This window comes from Hyperolius riggenbachi, chromosome 1 (genome assembly GCF_040937935.1).
Source record: "Hyperolius riggenbachi isolate aHypRig1 chromosome 1, aHypRig1.pri, whole genome shotgun sequence".
NCBI lineage: Eukaryota > Metazoa > Chordata > Amphibia > Anura > Hyperoliidae > Hyperolius > Hyperolius riggenbachi.
In genome coordinates this window covers 340,093,563-340,120,400 of record NC_090646.1, presented here as the reverse complement: position 1 = coordinate 340,120,400, position 26,838 = coordinate 340,093,563, and the positions used below count along the sequence as shown (strand labels likewise).

The following is a 26,838-nucleotide window of genomic DNA, read 5'->3' as shown; positions in this document are numbered from 1 at the left end:
TTTACCTTTTCAGGCTCCAGCGGGGGCGCTGTTGCAGCTCTGACGGAGATAGGTGGAAATAGCCGATCTCCATCGGATCCGCTCTACTGCGCGCACAGTAGAGCAGCCCCGACGGAGATCGGCTATTTCCACCTATCTCCGTGGGGAGAAGATACTGCGCCGGAGCCAAAAGGTAAATATTCACATCGCTGCCACTCCGGGAGGATTTTCGCTGCCACCATGGGACAGAGGACGGGGAAGCCTCAATAGGATCTGGAGACATCCCCACCCGAGGCAAGTACCTCGGGTGGGGAAGCACTAGAAGTCCCTGAACAGCAGCCATGTAAATTTACCTTCCCCAACTCCAGCGCAAACACAGTAGCAGCTCTCCGCTCAGGCTGAAATAGCTGAGCCAGATTGGGTCAGCTCTACTGGGCAAACGCAATTCGCCTGTGCTGCAGAGCAGACCCGATCAGGCTTGGTCATTTCTGCCTGCAGCCATCGGGGAGCTGCTACCATGCCTGCACTGGAGCCAGACCAAAAAAAAAAAAAAAAAGTAAATTTTGCAAACTACTGCATCCACACCACTGGTTATGGTGGGGACAGCTCTGCCACCATGGGATGGAAAACATGGAAGCCTCGATAGGATCCGGAGGCTTCCCCCTCCCGAGTCAAGTACACCACAGGGGAGGTTTTAACTTTACGGTCTCTTTAAATCTAAATTGACATGTAAAACCACCCATTCCTTGGATGCAGTATGAGGACCACAAACCACTCAATCTAAAAATAATTCAACATGTGCAGCTTTTAATTTCTAAAAAGAATACCAACCTCACAATTGCTTTCACATAACCAGTACCAAAGTGCTACTTTTCAGTCAAATCATGGAACCTGGATAACTGATCACAGAACCTGGATAACCTTTACAATAATGGTCATTAACCTGAAAAACAAGAGAGACAACTTTAGAATGTATGATAGTTAAACTATTGGGACAGCTGAAAGATATATTTTAATCTTATTGGGGTGGGAAAACAAAGGGCAAACATATCCACAAAGTAATCTTAGTGTTGCAGAACTGCTGCCCACAACGATGTCAAGTCACTAAAGTGGACAATTCAAAATGGCCCATTTGTGCAAGTTGGCAGAGTGTACGTGCGCTGTAACCCCTCAAATGGGGGGGGGGGGGGGGGGTGAAGTGTTAGGCAAAAAAGAAAAAGAAACCTTAAGATTGCAAAGAGATTTTTCTAGTCCTGTGTAGGAACCCAGCTGCACTGCACAGGCAGTATTGCCCACGCAGTATCAGAGCCACTCATGCTCTATGCACAAGCGTGTCTATCACTTCTCATGTGTGGCCATGCCATACAAGGAGGGGAGGAACAAGAGAAAGGCAGCCAAGAGGCAATTAGACATCTAGAAGGCCTCTGAAGCATGCAGAGGCTTCCCAACGCAAGTATGACTTAAACTTCAGGGTTTACTTGATTAATACAAGGCTCATAAGAACTAAAAACATGAAATATTAAGATCTAAAGAGAATGAATATAAATGTGGCATTACTAGGCTGTGACATTTCTGGCATTGCAAAATACAATATGATGTAGTTAAAATGAGGCTTTGATAAATAATGCAAGGTACAAGCATGAACTCCCCCCCCCCATTAAATATTAGCCTGCAATTCACACTGCTTTTACCATCTAATCACTAGCACATTGTGTGTACTGAATGTTTGAACCTGTTAAAAAGGACAACTGTATTTTATTATTATTATTAAATATTTATATAGCGCTGACATATTATGCAGCGCTGTACAATATATATATATATATATATATCTATATCTCTCTATCTCTCTCTATCTATATCTTGTCACTAACTGTCCCTCAAAGGAGCTCACAATCTAATCCCTACCATTGCCATATGTCTATATTATGTAGTGTACGTACTGTAGTCTAGGGCCAATTTTTAGGGGGAGCCAATTAACTTATCCGTATGTTTTTGGAATGTGGGAGGAAACCGGAGTGCCCGGAGGAAACCCACGCAGACACGGAGAGAACATACAAACTCTTTGCAGATAGTGCCCTGGCTGGGATTCGAACCAGGGACCCAGCGCTGCAAAGCGAGAGAGCTAACCACTACAACACCGTGCTGCCCAACTGTAGTGATGAATATTGAGGCTGCCAAATTTGTTCTAAATTAAACGTTTTACCTGCCAGCCCTGCTTATCTGTTTTGCTGCAGTTGTTTCTGAACACTAGCGAGAGAGAAAAAAAAAAAAAAGGCAGCCTTCATACACTCAGCCTGGTGCACACCAGAGGAGTTTTTCTGGGTGTTTTGAGTTTTTAAATCTGCTGCTAATGTTATCCTATGTCTATGCACACTGGAGCAATGAGGTTTTGTAAAAAAAAAAAAACCCATAGCACTGCATTGGGAAGCTTTTGAAACCTCTAGTGTTTGGGGAGCTTTTCTGGTGTGTCTCAGCCCTTAGTTGTCCTTTAAAAACTAGGAAAAAAAACAAACATTCAAACAGGGATCAGAACACGCTGACTAGTTTACTATATTAGCCCAAACAATTACATACAAATTTTATACAGTGGAGCTTTAATGCAAGTATATGGCATTATCGATCAATTCGCCATTTTAGGCACATAAGAAATCTATCACTTTAAATGTTAAAGTGAACGAGTCAGGCAAGTTTTCAAGCTTACACTATCCATTTCCCATGCACTTTAGATGTTCCCTCACAAAGTACCTGCTGTACCAAGGTTTTCTACTGAATACGCCCAGCTATCTTTACCACAGTCCAGTTACGGCTCACTTCTAAGAGACTGTACGGTGAAGAGCAACAAAGATCCTTGTAACAGCATGCACCTATGGCTGGAAAGCACCCCAAGCCCTTCCAGAATTTGAGAAATTTACTTTCACATTTTTCAGGGACCTGCACAGGAGTGTAATGTTGAAAAACTAACCAGATTTGTCCAATAACTTTAGAAAGATTCAATGGTGCATGGACAATTTAGTATACACTACCACTTGTCTATGGACAGATGTTAAGTGACAATTTAAGAGTTAAAAAGTTGCCACATGTTACATTTTTATACAGATTTACAGAAATTGCTAGTTTTTTTATTTTAGAAGAGTTAAGATGACTAAATAGGAGATACTTCCTAAGAGGGACAGCCATTTAAGTGGACAACTGAAGTGGCACAACCTAGTTTAAGAGGCAAAGGAGCTTATCGAGAACATCACAGGCACAACATGAGCTTGAGGAAGAGGGATGTGGACATGAGCAAAAGAGTTACCTCAAATTACCAGACTAATTCCGCATATGAACTAGCCAAGAGCAGCTTTCGGTCAGGCTCCACAGGATGCACAACACTTGACTTCTCCAGGACAACTGCAGCTTCTGTACTCTAGCAGAGGATTCTCAGAAGGCAACAGTATTGTACCATCTAGTATGGTGTGTGAAAAGCTGAACTAGGACACTAAGAATTCTAACTGTAAGTCTTATATGAATACATTTAAGCACAGTGTAATTGTCATACTGCAGTTAAAACATTACCGATTAGCTTAGTAAAACTGCTGAACTAAATACATGCATCCTGATATTCCGGCCATAGCCTCTGGATCCTAAGGAGCCACCCCCCAGTCAGCCCACTGCAAGAAATAACTGGATTGGTCCACTCTACTGTGCAGACAGCTTGGGCCTGCACAATAGAGTGGACCAGTTTGGGCATTTGTCAGACCCCAGGAAAGCTGCTAGTGTGCCTGCACACAGCAGCGACAAGCAAAACTTCAGGGGTCCCACTGCTGGATCACATCTGCAGAGTAGGACTGGGGAAAGCCCTTTTAGGACCCACCCCCTCCTGAAGCAAGTACCCTCAGGAGAACTTTATGTAAGCCAGCAACATAATTCATCCAATAATCATGGAGGTCAATATAAATTTGGTCCAAAACCAATTGCAGCTATGTTAACCCTCCTACTGCAGTCACTAATCAATATTTCTAGTGTACAGCCTACAGTTGATCACTTCCTATAAATTATCTGCTTTGCCACTGCAAACTTTTACCTGAATATACAACCCATGCCACGTGATCTACAAAAATTTACACTAACACATGAGGGTTTTGACATGCACCCAGTTCAAAGAGACAAAGGCCTCAATTCACTAAACTTATCTCCTGTCTTTAATAACTCTTCTAGAGTTGTTACCATGGTGATAAGGCATGTAGTATGCAGGAAACATTTTACCTCAGGCAAACCTAAAGTTAACTCTTCTGTCTTTAAATTAACTCTCCAATCCTTAAAATAACTCCAGAGTTAAAGACAGGTTGTTAATTAGCTGCGTGTGAAAATAACTACAGAGGTGGTAAATTAACTACAGGAGAGGTAACTTAGGAATGAAGAGGTAAGATAACTCACGTGTGGAGGTAAGTTTTCTCTTGCCTTATTATCTCTAGCATGATCTTAGTGAATTGAGGCCATTGTCTCTTAAAAATAATTACAAAATCCTGTGTAACATTACTGTCCTAACTAAAATGCTGCATCTGCGGCTGTAATCTAACTAAATCCCCCATAACACCCCCCCCCCCCCACACACTCCCAAAACACACGATTTTCTTGGTCGTGGATTTTGCTGCTGTTGGAGGCAGAGCTTTCGCCGCAGCTCTGCCTCCATTTGCATCTGATCTCCACCTCTCAGTGAAGTAAGAGGCGGCAATCCAGGCTGATAGACGCACTGAGGCAGATCTGCGGCTCATAGCTCTGCCTCTCATGGAAGCGCTGCCCAGATTGCACCCCCTTACCGGATTTTTTAATTCAGGTGAAAAAAAAAACCCCACATTAGAGACTTCAGAGTCTCTTTAAATAGGCGTAGTTTAGATTTCAGTGGCAAAGTTCTACAGCTAAAGTGTACTACATTAATATACAAATATTCCCCTTTACTATTACTGGCAGTGTCAAATCTATGTTGTGCATAAGGCAAATAGCAAGAGCAAATTTGTTTCAGACGGTCTTTTATTTAATAAGCTTCGTGAAGCCAAAAACGAAAGGTAGAGTACATGACATTTGAAACCACTGATACAATTTCTTCCAGTAAAAAAAAAACAAAAACACAATATAAACAAAAACAATTTAAGAACTTCTTGCGATTGTTACTGGAGAGATTGGAAAGGATGTTCTCTTTAGGTATATCAAGGAGGTTAAGCCACTATTTACAGTGCACTCAGGCTCTGAGCTACCTTGTTACACTAAAGGAATGTCTTTAAAGAGAAAAAAAAATATGTGGGGGATATGTACAGCCAGACTGGCATAAAACCAGGTAGCAAAGAGATTAGAGTCCCAACAGCAAACAGACAAGAGCTGCTACCAACCAGAAAGTTGTTGCTGCTGGAACCAATCCCCTCCAATGCACTCCACATAACTCAAGTGAACATACCAAACAGTTTGCCTCAATGAAACAGCAATGACAGGGAAAAAAAAAAACCTGTTCCCATCACTATTGAGCAGTAACATTATAAAAAACAGTGTGCTAAAAAAAACCAGTAAAAATAAAAGCAGATATCCCAGGTCAAAACCTTTAGGGACAACTGTTTCACACTTTAAGAGGCAATCACGTGTTATCAAAAGTGAACACAAATAGAAATACTACATAACGATTCTGCGAAGCTCCAAAAATCTTTATAAATACAGCCATTGGAAGGACGATCTTGAGTCAGGAAGGTATTTTACTCGTTGTGTGTAGCTGAGAACAAGAAGCAGGCACAGTTGTAAAGTCACTTGTATATGGACAGGTTCCATCATCATGTCTATACTATTTGCCCTTAAGCCCATTAAGATGTAGACTAAATTTCAAGCTTATAGTTAGAACAGAGCTTGTATGTACATGCATTAGAAGACCGATTTTGCAACTAAAAGCCTATCTTAAAATACATGCTTCCAATCCCTCCCACCCAATTTGGCTACACTACTTACCATAACTGTCATAGCTGTCTCTGTAGGAACCACCAGATCGATCTCCATAGCTTCCTTGACTCCTTCCACTAAACAAAAGAAAACAAATGTTACTCAAATATCTAGCAGATCATAGGTTTTTAAAGAGGCTTTTTTGCAGTATACTAGGATCCTACTTTCTCATGGGACATCGCAGGGGGTACATGTAATGGTTTTTAACTTTTCCTCAAAAATAAACTTGATAAATTAAGGGGACATGCTTAGTTGCAGCTTTGGCCTAATACTCCCTATCACACATGACCTCAGCTAAAGGTGACACTTTTCTTGTTACATGGAGATTTCTAAACAAGCCATGATCCCAACAGAAACAATAAACGTTACAGGTAGCCTTCTCATGATAACATGCTGCCAGACAAGACAGTAAGGCCTGGAAGCTGGAACCCAATACAAATAGTTAGCGATCTGTATGAGCATTTTCTAGAGATTTTAAAAATTGTAAGAGTTTATCAGCAATTGTTTAACAATTAGCGTTTTAACTCTGGTCCCTTCAATTTTTAGTGTGTAGTAATTTCAAAACACTAGCAAAACCGCTCTAATAATTGATGTGCAGTTATGCCAGCGTTTAAAGGGACACTTAAGTCAAACAAAAAAAAAATGAGTTTTACTCACCTGGGGCTTCCAATAGCCCGCTGCAGCTGTCCGGTGCCCTCGCCATCTCCCTCCGATCCTCCTGGCCCCGCCAGCAGCCACTTCCTGTTTCGGTGACAGGAGCTGACAGGCTGGGGACGCGAGTGATTCTTCGCGTTCCTGGCCACAATAGTGCCATCTATGCTGCTATAGCATATATCATATACCATATAGCAGCATAGAGGGTTCTAATGTGTCTGGGAACGCGAAGAATCACTCGCGTCCCCAGCCTGTCAGCTCCTGTCACCGAAACAGGAAGTGGCTGCTGGCGGGGCCAGGAGGATCGGAGGGAGACAGCGAGGGCACCGGACAGCTGCAGGGGGCTATTGGAATCCCTAGGTGAGTAAAACTCATTTTTTTTGTTTGACTTAAGTGTCCCTTTAAATACTTTACATTTGCAGGAACTAAAATGCTGCATGTCCTGCATTTGTGATTTTGGCCCATCCATTAACTACAACAGGACCGCCCCACGCCAATTTAAGTAGGTCAGCCTCCATAAGTCTCCCGCTTCAGTTGTCCCTTTACAATGTTGCATAATGCCTCATGATCTGGTCAATTCAGTAGTTTTCTGCTCACCTTCCATAATAGTCCCGGGATCCACCATAGCCTCCACTCCTGTTGTCAAATCGGCTGCTTCCATAACCACGATCTCCACCACCTGTACAATAGAGGTCACAACTTTAGTTGGCCAGGCACATTTTACAGAAGGTTTCATAAATGTTGACATGAAAACTAACCTCTGCCACCGCGGAAGAATCCTCTGCCACCAGATGCACCTCCTCTATAACCACCTCTTCTGTCCCCAGAAGACTTTCCAGCCTGATCAACACGAATCTGGCGACCGTCCACAGACTGCAAGAGAGAATTAAATGGTTATCTAGGGCATAGCGTTTGTTTTAGTGTCACAATTAAGCACAGCATCTCATCTCCATGTGAAGCAGAAACCAGCAACGACATTCAGAGCAAGCTTACCAATCAATGCTTATAGAGAACCCGAGGTGGGTTTGAAGATTATTATCTGCATACAGAGGCTGGATCTGCCTATACAGCCCAGCCTCTGTTGCTATCCCAAACCCCCTAAGGTCCCCCTGCACTCTGCAATCCCTCATAAATCACAGCCACACTGCTGACAAACAGCTTGTCAGAGCTGGCTGTGTTTATCTCTATAGTGTCAGTCTGTTGCTCTCCCCGCCTCCTGCAGAACTCCAGTCCCCGCGTGCATTCCTTCTCTCCCTGCTGATTGGAGGGAAGGGACGGGGGCAGGGACCGGAGCTATGCAGAAGGCGGGGAGAAGCTGAGACTGACACTACAGATGTAAACACAGCCTCACAGCATGGCTGTGAGTTATGAAGGATTGCAGAGTGCAGGGGGACCTTAGGGGGGTTTGGGATAGCAACAGAGGCTGGACTGTATAGGCAGATCCAGCCTCTGTATGCAGATAACATTCTTTAAACACGCCTCGGGTTCTCTTTAAAAACTAGTAGAAGTGAGATAAAAGGCTAGTTGCGTTTCCAAGATTGAGTACAATACTAACATTTGTTAATTTAAAGGACAACTGTAGCAAGAGGAATACGGAGCCTGCTGTCTGACAGCCCGGTTTTATTTGGCTGTAGTAGCAGCTAAACACCAGAAACAAGCATGCAGCTAATCTGGTTAGATGTCGGAAACACCTGATATGCTGCATGCATGGTCAATGGCTTAAAGCAGTGGTTACCAAACTTTTTTTGGGTGAAAGCACCCTTGGTGGCTTTGAAATTCTCAAGGCACCCACCGGCAAAAACCACTATTGAAATGCCATTATGACCCTTATCAGGCGATGACCCACTCCAAGTAACTAGTCATGCTTATTAGGCACAGCGATTCCTCTCATGTTCAACTTCAGCCAAGGTTGCGGGGACTAAAGGTTAACTAGCAGGTAATGCAGCCACATTGTATATCAATGCGCTTTTGCATTACCTGATGGTATTGCATAAAGGATCAGGATGCGTGCCGAGGCACCCCTGAAAGGTGCCCGAGGCACCCAGTTTGAGAACCCATGGCTTAAAGTATTACAGGCAGAGGATCAGCAGGGCAGCCAGACAATCGCCATTGTTGAAGGAAATAAATTGTCAGCCTCTAAAATCACTCATTTCAGTTGTCCTTTAACTATTCCACTTTATACGGTTGGCTGGCTATAGGTGTAGGCATTTATATTATACTTGCCACATAAATCAAAGCAACATGAGTATTTTTGTATTCCAACAATTTTTTGCAAGGTAAGTGTAGTATGAAATCTAAGGCTTTAAATAGCTAAAGCCCTTTTAAAAAGAACAGCTAACTATTAAGGTTGCAACTTAGAAAATGTGAGCTCTTGTCCATTGCTGGGTACAAGTGTAGTTTGTGCTGAACAAACAAAAAAATAAAGTTGGTGGATGCCAATACAATTAAGCTCTGTCCACTGCAAGGTGCCATTTAGCAGAATTGCTCTTCTGCATCAATACTCCCCACCCTATGCAGTTTTCCACTAGCCTGATACAGTTGGCGGTACCAGGCCAGGGAAAAAAAAAAAAAAGCTTCACTGTTCAGATCAATTTCCAAGTTGACAAGCTGTTGCCATGGCAATGAGTCACTTCCAAGTGAGGTGTTAGCCATAAGGAGAAAGCCCTAGCAGACAGGTACAGGAGTTTACAGTTCCTAGCCCCTATACAATTGTGGAACTAGCGCCTACAAATTACCCACCGTGTGGATCTCATTAGCTATCTTTTTAAAGTGAACACCTAGCATTTCAACTTTGCTTTAAAAGATTGCCTACAGCTTAGAAACTATTATGCCAGATTTTTTTTTAGCAGAAATTCACTGAATGGGTTAAACAGGACATTGTAGTGTTGCATTTAGCTAGAAATCCATCAGTGCTGAGGTTTAGCTACAAATGTATTTACAATGTAAACAACTCTGAGAGAGCAGAGGGCTTCCCAGCCAGGCTTTTCAGGGGTCTATTTACATGCCAAAGATACATTTGTATCTAAACCTCAGCACCCAGGTTTTCTAGCTAAATGAAAAACTAAAAATGTCATGTTTAACCCATTCAGAATTTCTGCTTAAAAATCTAGCACAATAGTTTCTAAGCTGTAAGTAATCGTTTAAAGCAAAGTTGAAATGCTGGGTGTTAGACCATTAAGTGTACCAAGAGCTAACCCCCCCCCCCCCCCCCCCCAAAAAAATTACAATACTTACATACATTACATACTCTTTATTCGCCCGCAACTGGCCCCAGTAAACCCTCCGGTCAGGCATGCGCAGTCTGGCCAGGCTTCATAAACAGTCAGATTTTTGTACCGACTCCACAGCCCTGCTTTCCGGGGCCAATTGCAGGCGGAGTACACCGTGGGATCAATCAAGCTAGAGAAAGCCCCAGGTATGTATATTTTATTAATCCCCATCTCAGGTTTCCTTTAAGACTACATTACTTTCAGCATAAAGTAATGGAGGGGGGGGGGGGGAACAAAAAAAAAAAAAAAAAAAAACACCCACACCTCAGGTCTCCCAGGGAATACCAAATAGACAGATGAATGCATATTCTTTTAACCATTCACAAGAACACTTGTTTATGCAAATACTACACAGCCACAATCCATCTATAAAAGCTCAAACTGTAAAAATTTAAATTACACTGGGTTTTTACACAAAATATAATCTCATCTAAATGAGGGGGGCCCAAAAAGGGAAAAAAAAAAAAAACACAAAAAAAAAAAACACTACTTACTTTTCCATTCATGGCTTGCATTGCATCTTTCGCATCCTCTGGGCTCTCAAATGTGACAAAGCCAAAACCCCTCGACCTTTTAGTTTCTCTGTCTTTTACAACTACCACTGTACAAATGGAAAGAGAAAATATACATTTTTAAATTGAATCCTAAAGACCGAATTTTTAAAATGTACATGAAATTGGCATTTCATAAACTCACCCTCTGAGATCTGCCCATATTTGCCGAACACTTGTTCCAAGTTATTTTCGTCCGTGTTGAAGCTCAGTCCACCAATAAACAGCTTTCCTTCATCAGAAGACATGATGAGATCGGAGGATAGAGCTGCTGGAGAGACAAAAGGGAGCACCCAGTGAATTGCCGCAACCTGCAAAGATGGCGCCTAACATGTGACTTATAGGCGTTGCCAAGTCTCCCTTATACGAAGCCCCACCCTACCGCGACTCCATTTTACCACTGCGACATGGATGCCCTTGCAGCAGAACCATTTTGTGAAATACACACGCCCTGTTCTACCCGCAGTGCTTACGTCATCCATAGTGCTTGTGCTACCGTACAAAGCGGTTAGCCGTTACATGAGGTTCCATTCACACATGGCTTACGCGCGCACACGAGAACAAAGTGCCGTTGAAATTCCACTCACAAGCTACGTGCGCTCAGACTGATTGCACTACCCCAGAAAAAAAAAAACACACACACACGTTAAGATTGCGACGGCTTAAATATCAAGAGCGACATCAATATTAACCACACAAACTCGACATTAAATTCGCCATCACAGATACATTACCCCAGTCTTGCTCCCAAATTCCCACAGCAAATGCTGTAAACTAGTTACGATTAGTTAGCAACGGCCCGGCCACCCCTCTTACCTGCTTAAAGCAAGCACGTAAACACAACAAACGATGGATGCAAAGATGCCGGTGCTTGAACCACGGAGCCTTATATAATCCGTATTGCTCCACCCACCTCATGCATTTATTAAACACTTACGTCAGGAACTGCCCATGCTGAAATTAACATAAGAAAAGGCAGGCCAAAACGATGAGAACCTGGCTATTGGTGGAGCTGTGTTGCTGGGCGGGGTAGTTGCCTAACATGAAAAAGACAGACAAAGAACGGTATCCAAGCGCCATGCGTGTCCAGGCGCCAAGTTGAGGAGAAAGCGCGGGTGATGCAATAATTACGTGACTTTCTACTCATATGCTAAATATTAAATATACCAAATTAAGTGTAATTGTTTACCTAAACATCGGAAACATAACTTTTAGCGGAATTTAATAAAACAGTATTCATCCATGATAAACCATCTTCAACGTGTAATAACAAAAGAATATAGTTTGCGAAGAACATATACTTGGGGTATTCAAGCACAAATTGCTGCACAGCAAAGATATGGGGGGGGGGGGGGGGGGATGAAAAATAATTTTTCTTCAATATCTATTTTCTCCACATACTGCTTGGTTTTCTGTACAAATTGATTGTAAAATCTGAACCAATGATCACATCTGAGGAAAATATTGTACCGTTAACACTTTCCAGGCCCTGTATTTGCAATCCAGGTCCTATGTACATCATTTTATCCCTGCCAAGGCATAGATTGGGCTCTATTCTCAAAGAGCCAAAAGTTCCGCAAAATTTTACCGCTATATTCCCGCCAGCGGTAAACTCCGCATTTTTTCCACATTCACTAACATTTTCCGCATGTTTTCCGCATGCGGGAAAAAAGATGCGGAAACAGGCATTATTCATGCGGGAATCATGCGGTAAAAAGGTCGCATGAAAAAGTGTTTAAAAAAAAAAAAGTTAAAGTCCACCAAGCACAGCCCTGAAGCCTCCACACTTCATTAAAGTCAATGGGATGGGGAATATATCACCTACTACTTGTAGGTGATAAAAATTCGGTAATTAACGAAGAAATGATGCGCCTGAACATCTTTGAGAATTGATCTTTTATTGCGGAAAATACCGACTTTTGCGGAAATTTTACCGCATGAATCCCGCACTTTTATCACACTTTTTCCGCATGCGGAAAAAACATGCGGAACATTTTGAGAATTCCAACTTGCCGGTATTTTGGGTGCAAACTTCCCGCATGTACTTTACCGCATGCGGGAAGTCTTTGAGAATAGAGCCCATTGTAAGTAATCATCATAGGGTGGTCCCAATGCTCTCACAGTTTGCAACACTCTGGGCCGCTACAGCCCACTCAGCTGTCTTAGGCCTCATTTCCACGGACTGTTGATAGGCAGTGAAATGCCTCTCACAACTGCTCACTGCTGCCTGGTAACTGCTCACAGTTACCAGGCAGCAGTGAGCAGTTACCACACAGCAACAAGCAGTTACCAGGCAGCAGTTAGGGCCCATTCACACTTGCCGATTGCAAAACGCTAGCGATTTTTATAGCGTTTTGCTCTGGCGTTTTTTGGCGATTAACGCCAAAAAATCACCATTCACACCTGGGGATTTTTTAATGATCGTGCTTTGCGCTTCTAGAGCACTAAACCGCGATCGCCGGGAAATCGCCTGAAAATGGTGCAAATCGCCCAAATGAGAACGGGCCCATAGACTTTTATTACCCTAGCGCTTTGAAAAGCACTAGCGTTTGAGCGTTTTGCCAAAATCGCCAACAAAACGCTCAAGTGTGAATGGGCCCTGAGAGTTTGAGAGGCATTTCACTGCAAGGCCTGAACAGATAGCTGAGCCCAGTACACTGTTTAGGAGCAGTTTTCATTGGCTCCTGACTTTGTGATAACTATGAGGTGATCACAGAACAATTCTATGAAAAATTAAGGGGCCAGAGGCATTCGGTCCTGAAAAGGTTAACAGGGCACCTTTAGGCTACTAACACACCAGGACGTTGCGTTAGAGGGGACGTTAAGGTCGCATAACGTGCCCCTAACGCAACGCATGGTGGTGCGGGAGAGGACTTTAGAGTGAGCCGCGTTAGGCGGCTCTATCCGCATAAGGTCCACCAGAGTGGCGCTGATTGGCCGGCGGGACCTCGTGATGCGGAGTGAGTCACTCCGCATCACGTGGTCCCGCCGGCCAATCAGCAGCCGCCAGTGCAGTGCATATTAAGTAGCCATGTTCGCGGCTACTGTAGCGGCAGCTCCCCGCCTCTTCTCGCCCCCCACTGAGCATGTGCAAACAGTCTAACGCGGCTTAAGCCGCTCAGAACGTACAGTACGCTGCACTTTGCCCGAACGTGTAGCGTTACTGTGTAACGCAACGTGGGCAGTGTGAACAGCTGCATTGACTTTGTTGTGCTGTGCGGTGGGCTGCGTTACAGGCTGCACTAACGTGTGCCTGTAACGTCCTGGTGTGAAAGAGCCCTTAAAGGGACTCAGAGCTGAACAATTAAAAAGATTTTATACATACCTGGTGCTTCCTCCAGCCCCATCAGCTCCGATCGCTCCCATGCCGCCGTCCTCTGCTGCCCGCAGCTTCGGGAATCGGGGTACCATCACTAACGTCAGTCGCGGCCAGCTACACAGGAGAAGTGCGCCCTCTACATATCTCTCCAGCGGCTGCTGGAGAGATACGCAAACAGCACACTTCTCTTACATAAAGCTACATACTCACGGGGGACAATTGTCCCCCGTAGCATGCGCGCACACGAACAGGGAGCGACAGCTCCCTGCTGGCAACAGCTGTCCACACGTCTCGCCAGAAAGGCAGAGACGCGGCGGAAGCTGTTTGTGAATGGAGCATCCCCCGGCCGGATGCTCCATTCACTCGCGTAGGTCTCTTGTCGCTAGCCCGCATACTCACGCGGGACTAGCGACAGTTTCGGCGAAGTCGCGGCGACAGCTGTAGCCGGCGATTGAACATGTCAATCGCCTGGCGACAGCTCCGACGGGCGAAGGTTCGGGGCGCGCGCGTTATACACACGGGCGACCTGTCGTCGCAACACACGCGTGCCATGTGGTTGCGGCGACGGCCGTACCCCGTGTGTATGGGCCTTAAGACTGACTCCAACTGACAGAAGTGCAGGGACCCGGTTCCCAAAGCTGCGGGCAGCGGAGGACGGCGGCGTGGGATTGTTTGGAGCGGATGGAGCTGGAGGAAGCCCCAGGTATGTATAAAATCTTTTTAATTGTTCAGCTCTGGTACACTTTAAGCTTTGTATACCCACTAGATGGCTCTCAGGCCGAGGTGGACGGTCAGCACCATCTCTGCCAATAGTGTAGCATGTGTACAGCAGCCACAATGAGTCACCTAAGGATCCACAGTTCTGTAGATCGACAGATTGCGTGGTTCTCCTTAAGCAGGCCATACACTGGCTCGATTCACGGCCGTTTCGACAGCAGATCCGATCCTGGGATCGGATCTGCTGCCAATCGCTTGCGCTAAACGCACCCGCCGATCCGATTCCCTCCCGAAATCGGATCGGACCGTCGATCGCGCCGTGCGGGAAATTACCCTCGATCGCCCGGCGGTAGGAGCGCGTCGCTTGCGGCGTACGATTCGGGCCCGATCCGAGCATGTATACATTACCTGAAGCTGGCTCCGGGGTCCTCTTCTCCTCGCTGCACCGCATTTCCGCATGTCCCAGTGTACGCTTATACTTCCTGTGTCACTCCGGTGACCAGGAAGTTGAAATAGAGGGCGCTCTATTTGAACTTCCTGGTCACGGAGTAACACAGGAAGCGCCGGGATGGAGCAAGAACAGCGGTGCGGTGCAGTGCGGAGAAGATGCCCGGGAGCCAGCCTCAGGTAATGTATACGGGGGGGGGGACAGGCGGCAGGAGCAGCTGAACAGATTGTGATCGGTTTCAGGCTGAAATCGATTCACAATCTGTTTGCAGTAAAGGCAGCCATACGATCCCTATCTGATCAGATTCGATCAGATAGGGATCTGTCAGCTGGTCGATCTAATGGCACATCGACCAGTGTATGGCCACCTTAACCCTTCCTACACAAAATCATTCTTCTACACAATACCCCATCTTCCCTACTTTCCCCTCTACAACAGAACACATCACTACCCTACAGGCTTGTGACATGTCTGTACAGCACTCTGCCCCAAACTGTTGCTCAAGAGATGGAGACCTGATCACAGCTGGAAACAGGAATTGTGCATGTGTACTCACTCGAGCTGGGACCCACTATGGGTGCTTTGTGGCAAGCGCAAAGTGCCTGCGATTTAACAAATCGCGTAAGTCCCCCAATTACCGGATTGATTTTGATTTGGCTACTGTAGTCACTGATGTGATCGCTCCGGAACTCCTCCCAAAAAGCTGAAATCAGCAATTCTGCAATTTCTCTGTGATTGCGGCTGAGCAAGTTCTGGCCAGGGTGTGGCTCTGGCTCTGGGTGCTATAGAGCCTCTCATGGTTCCCTCGTTCAAGCACTGTTCCACCCCCAACACCACCTCCATTAGCAGTCTTCAACCGATGGGTTGAATACTGCTCTGCGCCACTGCGGGAAGGCCAAGTGTTGTGCGTGTGCAAAGGGTTAACTCTTTTTCTCCTGAAGGCAGTCGGGCTCCATACTGCACCTGCCCACACTCTCGCGCATACGTAGTACCAAGCTGCCCGGTTTCCATAGCACTCAAGCTCCCGAAGACTTCTGAAGCCTTCATAGGGGACCGTCACTCGATCAAGGGGACCGTCAGAAGAACGTAAAAGCCTTCCCTCTCCACAGGCAAGTATCTGGGTTTGGTACTTATCCGTTAGCCAGGTGCATCCTCTAGGTGGCGACAAAACTCCACCAGAGTTACAGCTTTCCCTACTATCCATGTCGGCCTGGAGGGGGAATAGTAATTAGCGCCACCTGCCGGATGCGCCCGGCTAACGGATAAGTACCCTGGGTTTTTTTGCCTTCAGATTTGGTTTAAATCTGCAAAAAAACAGCATTTTTTTAGGCAGACGATTCTTTGTAGTCTTGGGACACTTGATCGCCAGCCAGCCAAGAGCAGCTGACTGTCGACAATAGGGAACTGCAGGTAGTGTGCAAAAAAAGAAAAAGCAACAACGCCGTCATTTTTTTTTTCTGGCAACAGGAAAAGGCACATTACTCCCACTGCATTGCGATTCTCTGTTGGGAAGCATTATGTGTGTTTTCATGTTGCAGGAAACTGCAAGCAATTCTTGCAAGTTTGACCCCTGCCTAACAGTTGTATAAGGCCCCATTCACACTTGAGCGGGAATCGCGCAATTCCCGCTCAACGCGAAACGCTAGCGGTTTTTAAAAAACGCTAGCCCATGTAAGCCTATGGCTGTGTTCTCACTGCCGCGTTTGCGGTTAACGTTAACCGCGTAACATGCAGCGTTCTGCTGGCGATTCGTGATTAGCGATTGTGATTAGCATGCATAGCACCGCTAATCGCGATCGCTCCCAAAACGCTGCAGTGTCCAGTGATTTTCCCGCGTTAATCGCGGAAAAATCACTCCCGCAAGGTTTTGAGCTTTTAGGTGTGAATGGGGCCCAACATCTTTCTCCTGGAGACCACCCGGAGCATTAGAGTCTTGCCTACAGACTCCTTGCTGAATACTGGATCTTTAGCAGAAGTTGTGTGGCTGCTGTGCACATGTTGGTTTGACTCGCAATCACAATTCTTAGTGGAGGCAGTCTCCCCACTTCACCTGCAACCAGGAATCTGACACCACACAACAATTTCTTGGCTACTTTAAATATTCCTTACAGAATATATGCTTACAGAATAGAAAAATTAAACAAAATCAGGTTTTATATCCATCAATAAAGGTGGGCTATTGCTAGGACTGCCTCAGTTGGGAAACTCACTAAGGCCTGGTGCACACCAAAAACCGCTAGCAGATCCGCAAAATGCTAGCAGATTTTGAAACGCTTTTTCTTCTTTTTCTGTAGCGTTTCAGCTAGCATTTTGCGGTTTTGTGAAGCGTTTTTGGTGTAGTAGATTTCATGTATTGTTACAGTAAAGCTGTTACTGAACAGCTACTGTAACAAAAACGCCTGCAAAACCGATCTGAACTGGCGTTTTTCAGAGCGGTTTGCGTTTTTCCTATACTTAACATTAAGGGCCCTTTTCCACCAGCGCGTTTGCGCTGGCTGAATCGCAAAAACGCAAACCGCTAGCGATTTTACAATCGCTACGGTTTGCTTTTTAACATAGGAATCGCGGTAGGTCATTTCCACTACCGCGATTAGTTTTTGTCGGGAACGCGAACGCGCGGCGGAGCGATATTTGCCGCGATTTTGCTATGCAGTGCATAGCATAGCAAAATCGCGGCCGCGAACGTCGGGGAATCGCCGGTAATTGCGATTCAGCAATCGCTAGCGTTCAGTGTGAACGCTAGCGATTGCTAGTGGGAAAGGGCCCTGAGGCAGAAACGCCTCCACAATCCAAAAAATGCCTCACCCCGGGAGTATGCGTTTCTGCAAAACGCCTCCCGCTCTGGTGTGAACCACCCCATTGAGATACATTGACCAAGCGGATCCGCAGCCGCAAGCGGCTGCAGAAACGCTGAAAAAGCCGCTCGGTGTGCCCCAGCCCTAAGGGCTTGTTATTCTTCTTCTTATTATTATTATTGATTTATAAAGCGCCAACATATTCCGTGGCGCAGTACAAAGTAAGAAACAAACATGGGGTACATAATAATACAGACAATAGTGTACTCTAATATACAAGATACATAATTAGTGACAAAATACAAAGAATGATACAAAATACAAATTATAGAATTGGTAATGACAGTGATAAAATTAACATGATGAATAAAATGTATAATGGTTACCAAGACTCAAAAGGGGGAGAGAGCCCTCCCCTTGCGAGCTTACAATCTAAAGGGAATGAGGGGGGAAACAGGAGGAGGGGTAGTATGCAGCAAATATATAGAGGCTTTGTGTTCACACTACGAGCGATTTCGCTCTTTTTAAAGCGTTGGTGATTTTAAAAAGCGCTAGTGCAATGATGCTCAATGTTAATGTTCTCACAAGAGCGATGTGCTTTCTGTTGAATTGCAAATGCACTATTTTCTGAGCATTTGTGATTCAATAGAAAGTATAGGGAAATCAGAAAGCGCTTTGAAAAGCGATTTCCCGAGCACTTTTAAGAATAAATACATTGTATTTATTCATTTCCGGGTCAAAGAGTTCACTTCCTGACTAACAACAGGAAGTGTAAAAAAATCATCACTCCACAAATGCGCTTTTCTAAGTGAAAAGCGCAGGGAAAAGCGCTTGCAAAAGCACTAACCAAATCGCTCAGCGCTTGCGCTAGCGATTTGTAATGTGAACAAGGCCTAAGGGCTTGTTCACACTACAAGAGCTTTTCTAAGCGCTTTGTGATAATAAAAGCTCTTGCTAATGTTATCCTATGTGAGTGTTCACACTGAGCGATGTGATTTTGTAAAAATCCCCCATAGCATTGCATTTGCAAGAGCTTTTAAAATCTCTAGCGTTTAAAAAGCTGTTGTAGTGTGAATCAGCCCTAAGAGCCCATTCACACTAGATCGTTTTGCTGGCGATTTCGGCAAAACGCTCAAGCGCTAGCGCTTTTTAAAGCACTAGTGCTACAATACCCTATGGGCCCGTTCTTACTTGGGCGATTTGCGTGAATCGCAAACGTGTAGCCTGCACCATTTTCACGTAATTTCCCAGCGATCGCGTTTCAGTGCTATAGAAGCGCTAAACGCGATCGCGGAAAAATCGCCGCAGTGTCCAGTAATTTTTCCGCGTTAAATCGTGGAGAATTCACTCCTGCAAGGCGTTTTGCGCTTTTAAGTGTGAATGGGGCCTCAGGGCTCGAACCCACTAGCAGCCTTTTGTAAACGCTAGTGATTTGAAAAGCTCTTGCTAATGCAATGCTATGGGGGAATTTTACAAAATCACACAAGTGGGATCACATCCGTAGCATTAGATTAGCCAGAGCTTTTCAGATCACAAAGCGCACAGAAAAGCTCTCCTAGTGGGTTCCAGGCCTAAGTAGACACGCTTTTAGGCCTCTTGCACACTACATGCGATTCCGATTTGTGATTTTTAATTGATTTTCACATGCGATTCCGATTTCCGGTACTGCATGCTGCATTTTTTTTATAGCATCCAGGGAAAATCGGAATCGCAAATCGGATTTGCAGTGTGCAGGGGGCCGGAGAGCTTTTCTGACCATCAGCACTTTCTGAGCAATTTTAATACAAATCAATTGGAGAGTTAAAAAAAAAATGCTCAGACAGCGCTCACAGTGTGCCTACAGCCTTATGCTGGCCATACACGGTAAGATTTTCTCTTATCAATCGAGCCGCTGATGGCTTGATTGATAATTTCCGACATGTCTGATCACCACGCGGATCGATTCCCCGCTCGATCCCCGCGGGTGGACAATAGTGGGGAATCGAACGGAAGATAAGGAAGCGCCCGCGGGGACGAGCGGGAAGCGATCCGGGCGGCCGTCGATCCGGAGGCTAATTGAGCCGCCGGATCTAACCATGTATGCCCAGCATTAGAGAAGTTTCTCTACAACACTCCACCAATGCCCTAATATCAGGGATGGTCGTAGGCAGCCAACTTCGCTACGCTGGAACTATGCGTATTTTTACGCAAATACGCTTCGCAATCTACGGCTCCGAAATCAGCCACTTCGCTACGTTAGCATACCGTAGGCTACGCATTAAAATACGCAAGCTTCACGTATTGCGTAGCGTAGTTGATGCGACCGCTTATGCCCTTATGCGGAAAATTTCCGCAATAATCTGCTAACTATGCGCATACACAAACTAATTTAATCATACATTCCAACATCCAATGCGGAATTGTATGCGTATAAAGGGTAATAAAATTTCTGCGCATGCGCAATGACCCATATAAATGCAGTAACCGCACGCGTAGTTGACTTCGCAATACATACGTCAACTACACGTAGCGGGCGAAGCTACGCATAGCGGGTCTACGACTACGCGGAAATGCGTAAGTGTAGTTCTTAAACTTCGCCTACGAACTACGATGCATAGTTGCGTACTACGATGCGTAGATTCGCGCTGGGGTAGTTTACGAGCAACCCTGCCTAATATATAAGAGGTGGGGTAAACAAATCCTAAATCAGCCACTGCCGTAACAAAGAAAGTGGTGATTGACCAGAACCTTCAGTTTCAAACAACGCCGCCTACAGTGCTGGATTGTTAGCCTCGTATACCCATACAAGGACTGTTGCCCGCAGGGATCAGTTTAGGGCCATGTACTGTACAGACAAGTAACTAGCTTGCAAGCTAGTGACACGTTCTTTTGCTATGAAAGGGGGAGGAGGTCCATCAACATGGCACAGACCAGAGCAGGCGAGGTGAGTAGGGAAAAAATGCCCTTAGACCTATGCTCCTAGGAGACTATCCACCAAGCTGATCGCTTAACGACACATAGAGGGAGATCGGGGACCACTGTACATACGCTAGATTCTCGGCAGAGGTGGCCTCAGCCGAGAACCATCTAGTGTGAGTATGAAGCATTGAGATTCTTCCAACTCTATAGCAGTCCTGTTAATCATAGCTTTAAAGGGATACTGTAGGGGGTCGGGGGAAAATGAGTTGAAGTTACCCAGGGCTTCTAATGGGCCCCCGCAGACATCCTGTGCCCTCGCAGCCACTCACCGATGCTCCGGCCCCGCCTCTGGTTCACTTCTGGAATTTCAGACTTTAAAGTCTGAAAACCACTGGGCCTGCGTTGCCGTGTCCTTGCTTCCCCTGATGTCACCAGGAGCGCACGGCGCAGGCACAGACCATACTGGGCTTGTGCTATACACTCTTGGTGCCATCAGCGGGAGTGAGGACACGGCAACGCAGGCGCAGTGGTTTTCAGAGTTTAAAGTCTGAAATTCCAGAAGTGAAACGGAGGCGGGGCCGGAGCATTGGGGAGTGGCTGCGCGGGCACAGGATGTCTGCGGGGGACCATTATAAGCCCCGGGTAACTTTAACTAATTTTCCCCTGACCCCCCTACAGTGTCCCTTTAAAGTAAACCCAAGGTGAAAATAAACTGATGAGATAAACAATTGTATTAATCCTCCTATTCCTAAAAATGACATTTTTTAAAGATATTTCATGGTTTTATTTTATATTTAAACATTTACAAAGTAGATTGAACGTTTTGTTGTCTCTGCTCAATTGCTGCCTATTAAGTGTCCCTGAGTAAAAATACATGAACTATTGGCCTTTTCCTATCTCCCTCTGCTCTCAGAAGTTGTATATAGACAGGAAAACTTTTATGGCTGTACTGTGCTCATCAATGATGTTTATTATATTCCCAACAAGATACCGACAAGGCAGAAGCTGTCACTTCCATATCTGAACATTACCTCTTTCAGGCAGCAAAAAAACAAACAAAAACAAAAAAAAAAAAAAACAATATATGTTTTGCACTCTACATACACTGTTTATCATCATGTCACCTCAGGTACACTTTAAGAATCACTATAGGGTGGTTGAAAGGAAAAGGACCATGCCCTGTCAAACATCCTCTATGGTTTGTATATTTTTTTTATACATATATCCAAGAGTTAGTTTAATTATAGAGACAACCAGTTTTAGGCATTATATAGCTATGAATATGCTATACAAAAAAACAGAAGTGCACAAACGCACTGCCTAGGCTTTTACCTCCGTGCTACAGCACAGGCCCTCATTGCACCTGCGCTGTGGGGCCTCGCTTGTACACGGACAGGTGATCAGGTGCAAAAAAGAGGGTCCCAGTGAGCAGTTTTGGGGTGCAGGAGGATTGGAGAAGGGTTATCACATATTGACCTCTGACATTAAGAGATTTTTGTCCACACTGCCGCTCACTGCATATTTTTTCTTTTCCTGGCCATTCAGAGATGTGTGTGAAAAACCCGGTATATCAGCATTTCTGAAATACTTAGACTAGTCCTTGTCACACTAACAACCATGCCAGATTTAAAGTCACTTTAATTCCACCTCCTTGCCCATTTCAGTTCTCTCTCTTCAGCCAATTGTCTTGATAATCATGAAGTCCCACAATGGCAAATGCAGCAACCATCCCCCTCCCCAATGACGAATACCATAACAATAGCCCCCAAAAAGGCCCAAATGCTGATACCACAACCTCCCAAACAACAGATGCAGAAACAATTGCCCACAAATGACAACTGCATCAGCATAAGCCTCCAATAAAAAGCCCCCAATCCGCTTTCATGACAAATGCAGCAACAATAGCACCCTAAGGACAAGTGCACCCATCAATTTCTCTATATACAAGTGTGTGCCTCATGCCAACCTCCTTACAACAGCCTACATGGCCACAATAATAAAACAAGTGTACCGGGCCCCATAGGCATTCATTGGAGTCAGTTTTTCTGCATCTACAATCTGCGTGTAGTGGAAACAGGCCCATAATAATCAGTGCAGCTACTGCTGCCTCCTTTTTAACAACTATAGCCCAAGTGTGGCAACAAAGTAAGCATAGCCCGCCTTTAATAGTTAAAGTATAGGGCATCTGTCACATCTGTGCCTTCTTATGGGTGTCCCTATAAACATTGGTGTGCTGTGGTGTTCAAACCTGTAATCAAAGAAATATACCCTACTTGCCCTTCCTAAATGGTCTGACACCGTGATCCAACCTTCTCATAGTACCACATTAAACGGGGACTATACAGAATCGGCTCATATCCCCTCCACCATATCCCATGCAAGTGTCTGAAATGACTCAAAACCTTAGGATGCTGCAGAATCTGTTTGAGAATCCCTGGTGGGAAGATCTGTTTCAGACATTCAACGATCAATTTTAAAGCATTCTGCTGTGCAGCTGGAATACCTTCCTTCATGAAACCTAAAACCCTCATGACCTGTCTTAGGCCTCATTCACACTATACGTGCTGCCGTGCCCATTTCGGCAGCGCGTATGGTGTGCGCTCAGCAAGAACATCAGAAGTGCATAGAGAGCCCTTCTAAAGTTCAGACTATGCGCACTGGGCAGCAGTGTGATGCGCTATCGCACTGCTGCACGCAATTTTGTCAAAGCGCATTGCTGATCCAATTCAGTGTAATTGGAATGAGATTAGCAGCGCAACGCAGATGGCATGCAATCAGGTGCGCTTGCGTCCCGAATGCACGGCCATACGCATAGCCTATTGTTAATAGGGCCTAACGTTAATAACTTCAGCTTGAATAATAAGTCAGAAGTTACCTCCCCTAGTCTCTCTAAAGGTGCCCATTAATGGTACAATTTTTCCTTCAGATTCGATCTGTGATTTGAAGGATAGAAACTAATTGGAAGGTAATTATTGATTATGCCCATTAACAGAATTATTTAAGAAGGTTCTACATTCAGATTAAATCATAAAATACAATTTTCGGATTGATATTTTTTCCTTTTCCAATCCAAGAATTAACATTCATTTGCACCACACACGGCGCAGTTTTCTATACGATTTCATCACACAAAAAAATCGCATTGAAAGATCAACTCTGAAGGAAAAATTGTACCTTTCCCCATTCACAGTTAGAAACGCAAAACGCCGGAGATTTTTTCTGGCGATTTGCAGGAGTGATTTTTCCGCGATTTCACGTGGAAAAATCACTGAACAGTGCGGAAATTTTGGCACGATCGCGTTTAGCGCTTCTATAGCACTGAAACGCGATCGCCGGGAAATCGCCTGAAAATGGTGCAGGCGACGCGTTTGCGCTTCGCGTTTTTGCCCGTTTTTGGGTGATTTGCGTCGATTAGCGCAAATAGCCCAAGTAAGAACGGGCCCATAGGGTTTCGTTACCCTATCGCTTTTAAAAAGCGCTAGCGTTTCAACATTTTGCCGAAATCGCGGCAAAACGTTTTAGTGTGAATGGGGCCTAAAGCCTTTCTCCCGGCGTTATCCAAAAGATAGATCCCTTTCCGATCGACATTGAATCAGAGAAGGTTCCATCATTGCATATCGATTATTAATAGATTTCATGCTAAAATCTTAAAAAAAAAATCAATTACCGCCGCACCCCCAGTTTTTGCCCCTGCTAATGCTAATTACCTCATAGCCCTGTACAGAGTATTAGGGCAGCAAAGCACTATGACACTCACCACTCTAGCCGGTGTGCTTCTTCTCGATTTCCTCTGTGCTCCAGTCATCTTCCAGTGCACCGGGAAATGACCAAAGCACAGAGGAGGGACCATGCCAGCCGGAGAGGTGAGTGAGAGCGCTTCACTGAGCTAATACTGTGCATAGGGCATCTCGGAGAGCAGCATTATCAGGGGAGACCTAGATAACACCGTTTCTCCCACCCCCGATCGACCAGCAAAAAAAACATCTTGGCCAATCTTTAATGTCGGTCAATTTGTCCTAGACATTAAAATTACGATTGCTAGGTGTGTTGGTGCAACAATCTTTGGCAGATAGAATCTGCTGAGGAATGTTTCAGTGTATAGCCACCTTAACTTCTCGTTGCTGGAATGACGGACCTTCGCTCCGCCATTGCTCGGAGACTGTTCACTGTCTATTTACTAGGTACAGCGCTGCGATCTAAGGCAGCGCTGTACAGTGGACAGCCGTGTCACTCGGCTGTCCCCTCCAACGGCACAAAGGCGATCGCGCTGATTGGCTGGTGAGGGGAAGGAGGGGTGGGGGTATAATAAAATAAATAAATAAATAGAGCAATTTATTAAGGAAAAAAAAACAAATAAAAAAAATAAATAAACACGCCGGCAAGGATCAGACCCCACCAACAGAAAGCTCTGTTGGTGGGGAGAAAAATGGGGGCGGGGGGGGGAGAAAATCACTTACGTGCTTAGTTGTGTGACCCTGCAGCGAGGCCTTAAAGCTGTAGTGGCCTATTTACTAAAAAATGGCCTGGTCACTAGGGGGGTTTAACACCGCAGTCCTTAAGGGTCCTTTTCCCCAACCTTTTATGATACACTTCTTTGTGAGGGTGGAGTCTTGAGCATGTGTTACCGGGTGTGGTGCCACTTTACTTAAAGACCACCCTTGTTCACTTTCACCTATGCTATGATTAAGGACGTGTAACGCCGGCTAAGGTAACAGCAGCAGTGGCCGCACCGGGGCACTATACTACCCATACTAGGGCGCTATACTAGCTATACTGGGCACTATACTAGCTATACTGGGCACTATACTACCCATACTAGGGCGCTATACTAGCTATACTGGGCACTATACTAGCTATACATGGCTATACTAGCTATACTGGGCACTATACTAGCTATACTGGGCACTATACTACCCATACTAGGGCGCTATACTTGCTATACTGGGTGCTATACTAGCTATACAGATTGGGATATTTTCTTTCATGAAACAGACCTGGAGACGAGTACTTCCTCTGTATTGTCATATGTTAATTTTTGTGTGGACACCATCACTGTCAACAAAAGAATTACGGTTTACCCAAATCATAAACCATGGATAACAAAAGAACTCAAGGAACTTCTAAAGATTAGAAACAAAGCTTTTAAAATACAGGACAAAGAATCATATTCTTCAGCCAGAGCAAGTCTGAAAAAAGGCATACGAAATGCAAAACTTAAATACAAACAAAGGATTGAGGAAAACTTTGAAAATGACTCAAACCCAAAGAGGATGTGGCAAAGCATTCAACTATTCGCAGATTACAAAAAGAAGAATAGCACTTAAAGGGATACTGTAGGGGGGTCGGGGGAAAATGAGCTGAACTTACCCGGGGCTTCTAATGGCCCCCGCAGACATCCTGTGTTGGCGCAGCCACTCCCCAATGCTCCGGCCCCGCCTCCGGTTCACTTCTGGAATTTCTGACTTTAAAGTCAGAAAACCACTGCGCCTGCGTTGCCGTGTCCTCGCTCCCGCTAATGTCACCAGGAGTGTATTGCGCAGACACAGACCATACTGGGCCTGCGCTGTGCGCTCTTGATGACATTAGCGGGATCGAGGACACGGCAACACAGGCGCAGTGGTTTTCTGACTTTAAAGTCAGAAATTCCAGAAGTGAACCGGAGGCGGGGCCGGAGCATCGGTGAGCGGCTGCGCGGGCACAGGATGTCTGCGGGGGACCATTAGAAGCCCCGGGTAACTTCAACTTATTTTCCCCCAACCCCCCTACAGTATCCCTTTAAAGAGACACTGAAGCGAAAAAAAAATTATGATATTATGATTTGTATGTGTAGTACAGCTTAAGGTCCGTACACACGCCGGACTTTAGGCAACGACGGGTCCGTCGTTGCCTCCCGCTGGGTGGGCGTGCCAGCGACAGTCCAGCGTGTGTACGCTCTGTCGTCAGACTGATACGGCTGTTTCTGAGCGATCCGCCCGGCGGATCGCTTAGAAACAGCCGTATCAGTCTGACGACAGAGCGTACACACGCCGGACTGTCGCTGGCACGCCCACCCAGCGGGAGGCAACGATGGACCCGTCGTTGCCTAAAGTCCGGCGTGTGTACGGACCTTAAGAAATAAAACATTAAGATCAGATACATCAGTCTAATTGTTTCCAGTACAGGAAGAGTTAAGAAACTCCAGTTGTTATCTCTATGCAAAAAAAGCTATTAACTCTCCCACCAAGTTTAGTAGTGGAGAGGGCTGTTA

At 45.3% G+C, this 26,838-nt stretch overlaps 1 protein-coding gene across 3 annotated transcripts; it reads right to left on the bottom strand.

The window, feature by feature from the left end:
- Window positions 1-831: 831 nt before the first annotated feature.
- Window positions 832-11,338, bottom strand: LOC137511603 (cold-inducible RNA-binding protein B). Of its 3 annotated transcripts, none has more exons than XM_068233995.1 (7): window positions 11,231-11,338; window positions 10,560-10,685; window positions 10,358-10,464; window positions 7,353-7,467; window positions 7,192-7,273; window positions 5,950-6,017; window positions 832-922 (listed from the first exon to the last, which is right to left on the bottom strand). In XM_068233995.1, exons 2-7 carry the CDS (start codon window positions 10,660-10,662, stop codon window positions 918-920), a joined length of 480 nt encoding a protein of 159 aa, XP_068090096.1. In that variant the 5' UTR covers window positions 10,663-10,685; window positions 11,231-11,338; the 3' UTR covers window positions 832-917. The 3 variants fall into 3 exon arrangements, with proteins under 3 accessions (XP_068090096.1, XP_068090094.1, XP_068090095.1); XM_068233993.1 differs by lacking the exon at window positions 832-922 and adding an exon at window positions 4,975-5,719; XM_068233994.1 differs by lacking the exon at window positions 832-922 and adding an exon at window positions 4,975-5,719 and having other exon boundaries at window positions 10,560-10,682; window positions 11,231-11,315.
- Window positions 11,339-26,838: the final 15,500 nt, after the last annotated feature.